Source organism: Bos mutus, chromosome 1 (genome assembly GCF_027580195.1).
Source record: "Bos mutus isolate GX-2022 chromosome 1, NWIPB_WYAK_1.1, whole genome shotgun sequence".
Classification (NCBI taxonomy): Eukaryota; Metazoa; Chordata; class Mammalia; order Artiodactyla; family Bovidae; genus Bos; species Bos mutus.
The window spans coordinates 143,310,433-143,323,392 of NC_091617.1; the positions used below are offsets into that span (position 1 = coordinate 143,310,433).

Genomic DNA, 12,960 nt, shown 5'->3' on the forward strand with positions numbered 1-12,960 from the left:
CACTTCTTTAGCTGCATTTTTTTTCTTTTGTGGTGACAACTGGCAAGATGCCGCGGATTACTTGAGACACACAGTGTCTCTGCTCTTGAAAATCTCTCAGTAATGGGCTGTGAGTTTTTATGAAACTGCCCACAAATGCAACAATTCTGAACACCTCCCTCAAAATACTTACATCCTAAGAACTAAGGATGTAGTCAGTCATCAACCAGATCACACATGTGCCCCATTAAACACAAATCTGTCAGAAGAAAACACACCAGCAGACAGAGCTTTTTAAAATATAATTTAAAACTATTTTGTACCAATACAATATATTAATTTTACAAATGTAAAATTTTATCCGCTGTTAAAGCATTTGCAAAAACCACACATCCTACTTCAGCTTTATTGCACAATATCTATAAGAAAATATTAATTTTTAAATTAGAAAACATAAAAATGCTTTCAATATAGAAGAGACGATCTGATTTTAAAGACAATACTCTATAAGAATGTCTACCCAGAAAATAACAAACGTTTCACAGGATACCAAGCTGGCCAGGTGCTTCAACAGATCCAGGACAAAGCACTTGTTTAAAACCAGTCCAAGATACTTAATCCAAACTGTATCATTCTTCATTAGAAATCTAGACGCCACTCAAGGTGGTTTCTTTAAACAGTTGAGGCATTCTCAGTTGTGAGCATTCTGAGTGTATCTTACACATTAAAAACCATCCTTCCAACTCCACAGCCATCTGCAGGGTTTTCTCCTTCATGCAGATTCTCTGGCAACTGTGTCCAATGTCTATCAAATGATCATTTCAATTAGTTTATGCTGATAGAAAACACTGAGTTAGAGACACCTTTAAAACCTAGTCCTTTTACAAAAATCAGTTTATAAATTTGTATCATAAAAATTAGTGTCGAGACCATCAAGATGGCCACCGTTTGCTTTATATGAGTTGGTTCTCCCAGAGCTGGGGTTGCAGACCTCCCACTGTCCAGTGTAGTGTTAATCAGGAAATAAATCCCAGCACGAAGCCGGAATCCCAAGACAGGTAAGGTGTATGATGGATTTTAGTGGGATATTATTACCCTGTACCAAAGCAGGCGTTAAAATACTGACAGAAGGTCTTGGTGGTAACTGAATTCATCTCCAAAATGAATATAATCTGGAGATGCCAAAGGACAAGTGTCCATAAATACATTATCAGTTGGGCAGAGTATATTGTAGAAAAGGGGGGGAAAATCTTTATTTGTAAAAAAAGTGAGGGATTCACTAAATTTGATCCATAATATAGATTATACATCTTTTTAAATTAAAGCATGTTAATTCAATCTCAAGTGTTTTCAAATGGATGCCTTTGTGGCCCAAGAAATTGCCTTTTGGAACTTATGGCCTGCATAAGCAAAGTCAAATACAGTATTACAGACTCGTGTAGAGAAAATAATTATTAAAATAGTGGTTATGCACTTACAAGTCTGTTGTAGGTAGACAGAATTATCAAAAACCCAGACACTTATAAAAAAAAGTCTGCATTATTTGGAATTTCTTCTTTAGAAATCAAAGCAGTTGCTTTTCTGGAACTGCATTTTTCAGAACTGCTCAAAGCACCTCATCTAAATGAGTGTTTTTTAAAAATACATATAAAAAGTCTACCATGAGACTTCAAACATCACGTTTCACCTTTTACGGGCTTTTTATCATGTGTCCCTTCCTTTAAAGTCCTTCAGAATAAAATAAAAATAAACTCTCACATTCCATTAGAAAAAAATGGAAACATTCACGGTCTGAAAATTTTCTGCATTCCCCCAGATCTTGGTGCTGTGTGCAATTCCCTCATATACAAGTTGTGAGGAAACCCCTGATCATCTAGTACTGAATATTCAGCTAATGGACATGCCATAGAAAACTGACATTAATAGTAGTAAATAGATTAAAATCTATTCCATAAAATAAAAATGCTCTATGACTTCAATTTAAATACATATCTGTAAAGCTAAGAGGAGGTTTTTTGTTTTTCAAAAGTGCTAATTGTTACAATATCTTCAATACATTATGTCCAATTCTTTGTAAAACTAAACCATGCTTTAGGCACACTGTTTGATGAGTTTCTAAGAAGCAGAGGAAAAAATATCACTTGTCAATTAATCCAGCTTCCTTAATTTTACTGAAGAAGAATTTCTCCAGGATACTGGCACATTTGTAGTATTCACTCTCAGGGGGGTTGTACTCTTTGCAATTGGTAAAGACTCGCTGCAAATCTGCCATGAACAGTTTCTTAGACACGTAGTACCTATTCTTGAGGCGTTCACTCATGGTTTTCAGATCTACACAGGAAAAAAAAATATTAGCAATTTTTGACTCCTTTCAAACACGGGCCGACAAAAGTGAGACTGGGAAGAGACGTGTCGCCAGTCTGCCCACGTTCTCACCACCTCAGTGGCTTAAGAGAGATTCGTATGATCAAGGAAAACAGTGCTTGCAGCTTGTGTTCTTCCTGTTGTGAGAGCATCCTGTGCAAAATCAGTGTTTTAACAGTGAAGGACCATTAGTAGTCATCTGGTGCAGTCCCCTATTCAGCGCAAGGAAGCTGTAGATTAGCAGTGATAAGTCCGATTAAGTACTGTGAGCTCTTCACTCAAAAGTGTAGAGAAGAGGCTCTACCTACATGGAGTGCAGCGGCTGGAACACTCACTACCTGGGTTTGTTTCTCTGAACTCCCAGTTATTTTGGTGTTGCAGAGACAGAACTAAAGTGGGAAACAGATCATAAATGCATCTGCAAGTACACCAGTGACCGGAAAATGTTTCCAGTGAATTTAGTTTCATGCCCCACTGATGATTTACTTAACCAAATATTTTCTAAAGCATGTAAACCTTGCAAGACAATTGTAAAAAGAATGTTTCTCCAATATGTCTACTTGCTTTAAATAATATTACTTTACAAATGAAAACAGTGCTTCATCTAAACTTGTAAGAATATAATGGGGTTTCTTTAATTCCCACTCTCAGAACCAATTTAAAGAAATCCATGCAGATTAGAAGATGCTGACATTTGTCTGTTTATAGGTCCCTAGTTGTCTCTCAGTCTGGTTCTATCATTAAAAAGTATATCAACTATTAAACTGGATTAGCAGATATACACTACTGCATACAAAACAGATAAACAAGGCTCTTCTGTGTTGCACAGGGAATTATATTCAATATCTTGTAATAAACCAAAATGAAAAAGAATATGAGAAAAACTATATAAGCTAAGCATGAAAAAATTTATATATATATTAATCATGAGTCAAAACCACTCAAGAAATGCTTTTGACTACCACTGACCCAAATTCCCACCCTATTATCAAATTTTCCAGAGGAAAAGACACTTACAAATACAGTGGGATTATCATTTAATAAGATAAATAAATTGATGCGCCACGTCCCCAGTGGGCAGAAACTGATTTGCACCAAGACTCTTCTTAAATCCACCACCAAACTCGAAAGGAGGCGCGGGGAACACCTGCTTTCCCCTTTCCTTTGATTAAAGCCTATCTTTTTTCTTTTTTTGATTGAAGCCTATCTTGGTTAGAAATAAGTCATCACGTGTGTGAGTTCACCTTTCCACTTTCTTTCTTCTCAGTTTAGAGGGAGACAAAACCTGAGAAGTGTGTGACGGCTCAGCAGACGCCCCAGGAACCACCTCCCAAGTGTGAGTGGGCAGGTGACGGTGTGCTCTCGTTTAATAAAGAGCCACCACCTTCCTGGGGGAGACTGGAGGCTTACCCTTCCTTCCACCTAAATGCCCGTTATTGGTGGCTGAGAACGTGTTACAATGTTTAGAAGGAAGACAGGTATAGCAAAAACAGGTGGGGTGGGGAGAGAATGAAACTTGACACAAAGAAGCTCAGCCTAAACCTTTCCAACTGTTCTTTGGAAGAGAGGACGAAAGAACAGCTGGGGAGGGCTGAAGGAGTGAATAGGACAATCAGTGCTGCATGCTTCCTTCTCCGTTTCCTTTCTCCTCTAAACTGACAGAGAGCATCTTCCTTCCTCTGACCTTCTTAGAATCTTTCAGTTGACCAAATGGCCCGGGTCACAGGAGGTGATCGCACACCAGTGGGAACAATCGGTGGAGAGGGCTGAGGACCGTGGCCCCAGGAGCAGGAACCTCCCGGGCCAGTTGTCAGGAGGGCCTGGGGCGGACCCGGTGACAAGGCTGCAAAGGCCACTGAGGTCTGGACACGGGCTTAGAGGGTTCCAGCATCTCTCACATCGTGCGTGTGCGCTAAGTCGCTCAGTCGGGTCCCACTCTCTGCGACCCCGTGGACTGCCGCCCCCAGGCTCCTCCATCCGTGGATTCTCCAGGCAAATCCTGCAGCGGGTGGCTAGGCCCTCCTCCGGGGGTCTTCCCGACCCGGGTCCACCCGTCTCGGGTGGAGGGTCTTCCCGACCCGGGATCCACCCTGTCTCTCGGGTGGAGGGTCTTCCCGACCCGGATCCACCTGTCTCTCGGGTGGAGGGTCTTCCCGACCCGGGTCCACCCTCTCGGGTCTCCTGCGCTCGCGGGCGGGCTCTCCACCACCAGTGGCACCTGGGAAGCCCTTTCCACGTCACAGGAATTACCAATGCCCAGTCAGCCTTCCTTCTAGAATTCTCCACTCTCTCAACCCTCACTCAGACTTTCAGACTGAAATCCACAGAAACAAGGCCAAGAGAAAAGGGAAAGAGAATGGCAAGCATGCGTGTTCACCGCAAGGCCTGAAGACCACTGGAGCCACCGCTGCACGATGGAAACACTCCTGAGATAACTAAGGTCAGAGAAAACATCCACAAACGACTGCCCCAGGGGAGCCGAGGGACCCCGCTCCCTCTCCTTTCACTTAACGCCCTCTCAGCACCAGGAGACTGCAAGAGGAAAGGAACAGAAGATACAGGCTCTCCTCCAAAAGATGGCCCCACAACTGATTGGAAAAAAAAGAAATTCAGCTAGTGGTCTTCAATCTGCACAATGCCACATTAGTTTAATTTGGGGGTTCTCAACTGACTCCGTTAATCATTCATTTTAGGCTGGTGCAGACTCGGCAGCGAATCCCACAGGTCTACATTTCTAAAGGCATCTCCTGTTTGTTTTGGGTGTGGGACACGGGAGTCTAAGTAGTGAGCCTCCCAGTCTCCATCGAGCGCCTGGGAGAGTCAAAGCAGCGGAGCGGCCACTGCTGTCTACAAGGACAGCGGGCCAGCGGCTTCAGTTAACTTCACCTGTTTACCTTCCAAATCTCTCAGGCTCTCAAAGCTACCAAGGGGACAAGCTGACCCTTTTCCACTTGCAGCCCAACAGGTTATAAGCAAGGTTGTGTTCAAACAGCAGTTTCTGGTGCCATCTGAGCTCACACTGACGGAGCAGCCTTTACAGGACAGCAGAGTCGTCTCTAAAAACACGGCCACCTCGTGTCCGCTCCCTGCTCTGAGCCCCTGCCCGCCCCGCTCCCCTCTCTCTGCTCTGACCCCCTGCCCGCCCTGGTGCCCGCTCCCTGCTCTGACCCCCTTCCTGCCCCAGTGCCCGCTCCCTGCTCTGAGCCCCTGCTCGCCCCGCTGCCCGCTCCCTGCTCTGACCCCCTGGCCCACCCTGCTCCCCTCTCCCTGCTCTGATCCCCTGCCCACCCCGCTCCCCTCTCCCTACTCTAACCCCCTGCCCACCCCGGTGCCCTCTCCCTGCTCTGAGCCCCTGCCCGCCCCGCTCCCCTGCCCACCCTGGCACCCTCTCCCTGCTCTAACACTCCTAACCCTCCACTGCCCGGCACACGCGCCCTAACCTATGACAGAGAAGCACACCGTCGGCCACCCGCTGTCCCCCACACCGCCGTCCAGAGCTTTAAGTCTATACTTAGAAAATGTTAATGGCATTACCCATGGGGAACCTTATAACTTCATAATATCCCGGAGCTTCTGTTCTCTTCACGGGTTCCATGAAGGGCCAAGCGCTTTGATGGCTCTTGGGTAAAGAAAAAAGTAAGGTATCTCATATGGAAATTCCATGTGGGAAATAATTTCAAAACATCTGCGTGAAGTGGAGGAAAAGCGAACACCCACCTTCACCTGCTGCAGGATGCTCCTGAGCGTGCTGTACAGCTGGTCGGGGTCTCTGGCCTCTTTACTTGAAAGGAAAGGGCACACAGAAGAAGCAAGGGTTAGCACCCTGCCCCCTTGCCAGGCAACTCCTATCCAGCTCATCTGTACAGAAACCTAAGGTTGGAGCTACTTCAGCACGTTTTATGAAAAGTGAACCCTAACAAGTGCGGTGGTGACTACAGCCAGTTTCCCTGTTTGCTCTAAGCTGCTGGGAGGGGAGACAGAGCACTTCCATCAATATCCTCCAGCCCATCACACTTACCTTCTCTCTCTTCCACTCGGCTTCCAGCCTGTCTCTCCTATACATACCAACGAAATTAAACACTGAATGAGAACTGCTTTCAGTCAAGAGAATAACACAGTTAATACTTATCAAAAACGCAATAACTTACAGCCATGATCAGTAAAAGACTACTTTTGAAAAGAGACTGAAATTAACTGCAATTAATTCTTTACTTCCTTACACACTTGGATATAAAAACATTCCCAAGACTGGCATTGCTCCATCTGCTAGTATTTTTTAAAGCAGGAACTCCAGCCTTTCAGAGGAACGCATAATAAGCAAGCATGTTTGGTCCTGTGGGCGCGTATATTTTTAAAACTCGAAGTCACATTTTCTGCTAACCACCACGTGAAAGCGTTAAGCTGTTATTTTAGGTTGGAACAAACTCTGTCCTGCTCTCTATTTTATCTGGCACAGACCCTGCTTGTAACGCAAGATGGTCTCAGGCAGCAGAAAGAAGACACAGCCTGGAGTCCAACAGACCTGGATTTGATTTCTTGTTCTCTCCTTAAGCTAAGCTACCCTCCATAAGTTAGTCAGCCTTTGCCTCTGTTTATCAATGTATAAGACAGAACTCCAGAACTGAGCTGATTCCTTTTGAGATTAGTTGATGTATGTGTAAAAAATTTTTAAAAAAACACCCCAAAACAGAATAATGTTTGGCACACACACACATTCAGGGAGAGGATAGCTATTACGCCATTAATAAGGATAATACACAGAAGTACAATTTCCAGGTCTAGCAAAGAAAGTAAGATCTGCTGTAGGGTATACTTCGTAATGAAGATGTCTATCTTGCTCAAATAATGTCTTATTTTCTTTTGGAGAATTTTAGTTTGATTTATTAAATCTTCAATACACTAGCAGACCCTGGATTTGAACTGATTGAAAGTGCCAATATTTATAGCTTCTGATCGACAAAAACACCTATTTTGTATGTTTTAACCCAAGATAATTCACTTCTAACATACTCACAGAGAAGAACCCTTGGAAAACCACTCTAAAACAGGGAACCAGAAACCAGTGTGACGCTGTCGGGTCACGTGGTTTCGAAGTCGGGGGCGCTAAACTCGGCCGAGCACAGCTCTGCCCGGGACTGCCCGGGGCACGGAGAAGGGCGTGGACGGGAAGCCCCCTGGAGGAGGCAGGGCCGCTGCTCCCTCGGTCACTGGCCACGAGCCGCTCGCGGCTACCGGACTGAGCCAGCCTGAGACTCAACCTCCCACCCTCTGAGCAGAATTCCCTGCCTTCAAGGTCACCTGTGGGAGTGGCCGACACTGTGCCACAAACAACAGGCTCTCAAAGCGATGCGCGTTAACAGTTAAAGCCGGAGATGGCCCCGGAAGCAGAGCAGACGCAAAGGAAACGCGCTCTTCTGAGACCGCAGCATCCCGACTAGAGCCTGCGGGCGAGCGGCCTCCCGAACCACTGCGCTCCGGCGGAGCTACTTCCGGGGTCTCGGGGCACAACCAAAAGCTTCTGCCTTTAGATCAATACATACGAATTCCAGGAATGCTTTCTATCGGGATCTGCCGAACTCCATCTTTAAAACAGGAAAGTCCCGGGTAGACTTTCCGAATCTGGGCTTGTTTTCTTTCTATCAGCTTTTTAATGATCTGCAAAGCACAAGAAGAAACTACCTTTAGTGACCGAAGTTTGTGGCTCCAGCTTAAGTCAGTCAATCTAAGTTATTTTCCCAACAAAATTAAGTCTTCAGGAAACAAAAGGGTGAACGATATTAAATGGTGAGACATGAAAACATTCTACAAGGCCATGCACATTGAGTGTCACTGACAGAGCTGTCTTTGAATGCTTGTCCCCTGCCATTGCAAAAAAAGCCAGTATTAAGAGCCCACTGCCCTCTTTAGCGTAAGTGCCAGTTATCTCGGCCCTCCCCCGCGAGCCTCAGCCACAGAGAGGAGAAACGGCCCTGCAGCCCAGGCACCGTCAGCACCCCTGGGCGTCTCAAGACCAGGCGCTGCCCACTTGCACCTGAGGGGCAGGCAGACTCACCGAGTCCCCAGAGCCCGGGAGGACGGACTTCCTAGTGCTCAGGTGTTCCAACGTGTGAGCCCCAACCTACGATGCTCACATCCAAAAAGCAGCTCTGAAGACTGAAGGCGACGCAGTCAGGACAGGGGCCGCCAGAACTACTTAGGGAATTTTTGAGAGGAGTCCGTTTGTCTTATAAAATAATTCCCTTCTCCAGTGGAGCTTCCCGACCCAGGAATCACACCCAGGTCTCCTGCACTGCAGCTGGATTTGTACCGTCTGAGCTCCCAGGGAAGCCCAATGTTCTGATGTAACTAATTCCAGGGCAGTGTTCCCCTTAAAGAAGTCAAGGGTCCAGTGGTTAGGGCTGCATACTCCCAACGCAGGGGAACAGGTTCGATTCCTGGTCAGAGAACTAAGACCCTGCACTACACAGAGCAGCCAAAAAACAAAAAAAGAAAGAGCAACAACAAACTCAAAAACCACCAACTTGAGATTAACTGTATCAGTGCTGAATTTTGGAAAACACTACAACAGTAGCAGTCATTAATCAAATTAATGAAAAACTTCAATTTCCTAACTTCTTGATCTCAAATGGAAGACTGATAAATGCTACAGCACGAATACATAATCTTAACAATTAAACACAGGACTTCATAAAATGAACAGAAGTGGCAAAATAGACTGCTGGTAAATCTGCTCAGGGTTGTCCAATATCATGTAAACCAGTCGTGTAATTTAAAATTTTTCAGTAGCTACTTTAAAAAAAAGTAAAAAGAAATAGGAGAAATTGATTTTAACAATATATTTTTATTCAATCCAATATAGCTAAAATACTATCACTGCAGCATATAATCAAGAGAAAAAATATGAGATTTTTACATGCTTTTATTCACACTAGGTCTTCAAAATCAGAATGCATTGTACACTTGCAGAACATCTCAGCTTTGACTGGCCATGCAGCTAGCACCCAGTGGCCGCATGTGGCTGCCACTGTGATGGGCAGATCCGATTGGACGCTCTGCAGGACGTGTAACTCCAGGTCTTTTTAAAAAGACTCCTCAGGCCTTCCCTGGTGGGCCTGTGGCTAAGACTGCACACTTCCAACTAAGATCCCACCCAAAAAAAAGAAGAATTTCTGGAAACATGTATACAATGGAGTATTACTCAGCCATAAAAAAGAATGAAATAATGCCATTTGCAACGTGGAAGGACCTAAAGATTATCATACTAACTGAAGCTGAGTCAGAGAAAGATAAATACCGTATGTTATCGCTTATATGTGGAATCTAAAAAAGTGGACACGAACTTATTTACAAAGCAGAAACAAACTCAGAAAACAAACTTACGATTACTAAAGGAGAGGAGTGGGGAATAAACTGAGGCTTTGGGATTAACAGAGGCACACTGCTATATAAAAAGCAGACAGTCAGCAAGGACCTACTGCATAGCAGAGGGAACTCTACTCGATATTTCATAATATCTTACATGGGAAAAAATCTAAAACAAATACATATATATGTCATTCACTTTGCTGTGCACCTGGAACTAACACCAACATTGTCAATCAACTGTATTTCAGCTAAAATTTTTTTCAAAGAATCACAACGGCAATTTCTTAAATGAAGGCCTTCAGAAAACTTAATTTCAAACACAGCTTTAATGTTTTTCTCTCTTCACCAAGGGTGCTTGCTCTCAGATGAGACAGTGCACGGGGCTTCCAACCCTCTCACGACCACCTTGAGGCCACTGGTAATGGGGGGAGGGGGCTACCCGACCTCTCTAACCCTGAGGATCACTTTAGAGAAAGCAGACCTTCCAACCCCATTCTAGCCTCATATCTTCGCCTCCCTAGAAACTCTCTTCAGCTCATCACCATGTCTTCATCTCCCTCTCAAATCCATCTTTCGTTCCATTTTGGTCATTTTTCATCTTCCCAAACAGAGAACCAGGGGGCATATCAGCCACTTTTATAGTTCACCGAGTCGCAGGATGTCTCCCTACAAAACGCTGCTCTTCTTCACTCTTTGGCTCCTCCAAGCCCAGGGTCGCAGCTCACATGTGAACCGAGCTTAAGCCGACCCTCCCCCAGCCCCACACACGCCCCCTGCTCTGTCCTGCCAGCTCCCGCCCCTCCACCCTTTCTCAGAGGCTCTCATCACGTGCACGCCTCGGGCTCCAGGTGCTCCGGCCCCGGGACTCTTCCTGCAGGGCTCCGTCTGCCCATGCTGACCGCCTTCTGGGCCTCCCGTCCTCACACGGGCCCCCTGGCCCCTGATGACGCAGGTGATGCTGGCCCTCTGCACTCCGGGTCGCCGCTCACCTGGCGCTCAGCCCCGCGGCTGCGGTCCTGGTCTCCCTCTGCACGCTGATCACAGCAACCACGCGGCCTCTGCGCCTGCGCCCCAGGGGGAAGGCTCACCGTCTGCCTGTCTGCTCCTGAGCACCATCCGTCCCTGCCTCCTCAGGGCCCTCCAGAGCTGGACTCAACACTTGTGACAGTCACATGAATTCTGTAGAGGTTACCAGGTAAATCCAAGAACCTCACTAGGGTGACTTCCAAGCTCTTTTAAAAGAAGAAGGTGAACAGCTACATTCAGGGGTGCCTGTTGGAGACACTGGAAGCTGAGGTGGGGGACCCAACGGGACGGAGTGGAAGGGGGGCCCTGTCTTCTCCAATGCTGGGCTCCGCGGGATTTGAAGCAGCCCAGACAGAGGGTCCCCCGCCCAGGGGTCTGAACTCGGAGTCTGGGGACCCCGTGGGGTCCTGCTCCAGCCTCCACAGTGCGGGCACAAGGAGCGGGGCACCAGCTCCCAGCAGCCTTCTCAGAACTCCGTCTCACACTGGAACCTCTGCCCAAGAAACAACAGACGCTGCTTCTATTTTCTAGTTTAATAAAAAGCCTTTGGCTCACTTCCGTGGGACGTGTACGGAGAAGTCTGAGCTACTTTAACTAAAAGGGAGACACTCACTGAGCACCTGTTCTTAGGACGCACCCTGAGAAGACGGGTCTATCTCTGCGATGTCAGAGACATCGACAAGGAACTAAGAACTGGAATGGAGGCACATGAGCAGAAACCAGGAAACAAAGACAGGCTTGAGGCAGACGTCTTTTTTGTTACTCACTAGAGAAAAGCATGGAGAAGGCACTGGCACCCACTCCAGTGCTCCTGCCTGGAGAATCCCAGGGACGGGGGAGCCTGGTGGGCTGCAGTCCATGGGGTCACGAAGAGTCGCGTCACTTTCCCTTTTCCCGTTCATGCACCGGAGAAGGAAATGGCACCCCACTCCAGTGCTCTTGCCTGGAAAATCCCAGGGACGGAGGAGCCTGGTAGGCTGCAATCCATGGGGTCGCTAGGAGTCGCGTCACTTTCCCTTTTCCTGTTCATGCATTGGAGAAGGAAATGGCAACCCACTCCAGTGTTCTTGCCCGGAGAATCCCAGGGATAGGGGAGCCTGGTGGGCTGCCGTCTATGGGGTCGCACAGAGTCGGACACGACTGAAGCGACTTAGCAGCAGCAGCAGCAGAGAAAAGCACCTTTGACTGAATAACAGAAATATAAAGTGGGACTGGGCTTCCCAGGTGGCTCAGGGGGTAAAGTGTCCACCTACACTGCAGGAGACACAGGAGATATGAGTTGGATCCCTGTGAGATCTCCCCAGGAGATGCAAGTCAGGGAGATCCCCTGGAGGAGGTCCTGGCAACCCACTCCAGGGTTCTTGCCCGGAGAACCCCACGGTCAGAGGAGCTTGGGGGCTACAGTACATATGGTCGCAGAGACTCGGACTCGACCAAAGGAGACTAACAGGACAGGTACAAAGCGGGAGTGATGTTGGGTGCGATTTCCCAGTTTTTGAACTCCAAGAACTAGGGGACCAGGAGGGTGATCCTGGGTTTAATATGTAAAGTTTATTCATTTAATAAGTGGCCTGTGTTGCTCTCCCCTAATTATGCTTTGTATGTTTCTTTTTCCTGTCTTACAGAAATATAAAACTTGTTACGTAATCAAATCCATCAACCTTCCCCTTTACCCCTTCTCTTTTAGTTCATACGCATAAAAGACTTGAGCCCAGTATCAGAGGACAAATCACTTGGGACTTCCCTGGGGGTCCCGTGGTTAAGACCCAGCACATCCACTGCAGGGGGCGTGAGTTCAACCCTTGGTCAGGGAGCTAAGACTCTGCAAGCTGTGTGGTGTGGCCAAAAAAAGAATTCTCCCCAGATCACAAATCACTTAATATCTGGAAGCATACACTCTCAGAACTTACAATGGAAAAAAAAGGTGAATACTCACTAAGATAAATATGGAAGATGATGAGTAACTGAAGTTCAAATAAGTGGATCAAACTAGTGCTTGAGAAGTTCAAAGAGGAATGGACACAGGCAGAAGTGGTGTGTGTGTGTGTGTGTGTGTGTGTGTTTGAGTGTGTGCGCGCGTGAACTGGGAGAGGAAGTGGGTGAAGGATGAAGACACCACGTAAAAGGGTTAGCACATCAGTAACAGCCTAGCAGTTAGAAAAGGGATAAAGAGATGAGTCTGGGAAGAAGGCATGGGGCCAGCATGTAAAAGGCCTTGAAGGTAAA

At 46.6% G+C, this 12,960-nt stretch overlaps 1 protein-coding gene across 1 annotated transcript in view; it reads right to left on the reverse strand.

Moving 5' to 3' along the window:
• Nucleotides 1-266: 266 nt before the first annotated feature.
• KAT2B (lysine acetyltransferase 2B) overlaps nucleotides 267-12,960 on the reverse strand; it is a 96,545-nt gene continuing 83,851 nt past the window's right edge. The window contains exons 14-18 of the mRNA XM_070364330.1: nucleotides 7,884-7,998; nucleotides 6,362-6,398; nucleotides 6,061-6,124; nucleotides 5,878-5,962; nucleotides 267-2,310 (exon numbers count right to left, since the gene is read on the reverse strand). Coding sequence (XP_070220431.1) covers nucleotides 2,117-2,310; nucleotides 5,878-5,962; nucleotides 6,061-6,124; nucleotides 6,362-6,398; nucleotides 7,884-7,998 — 495 coding nt within the window. The 3' untranslated portion in view covers nucleotides 267-2,116. The remainder of the gene's footprint in view (nucleotides 2,311-5,877; nucleotides 5,963-6,060; nucleotides 6,125-6,361; nucleotides 6,399-7,883; nucleotides 7,999-12,960) is intronic.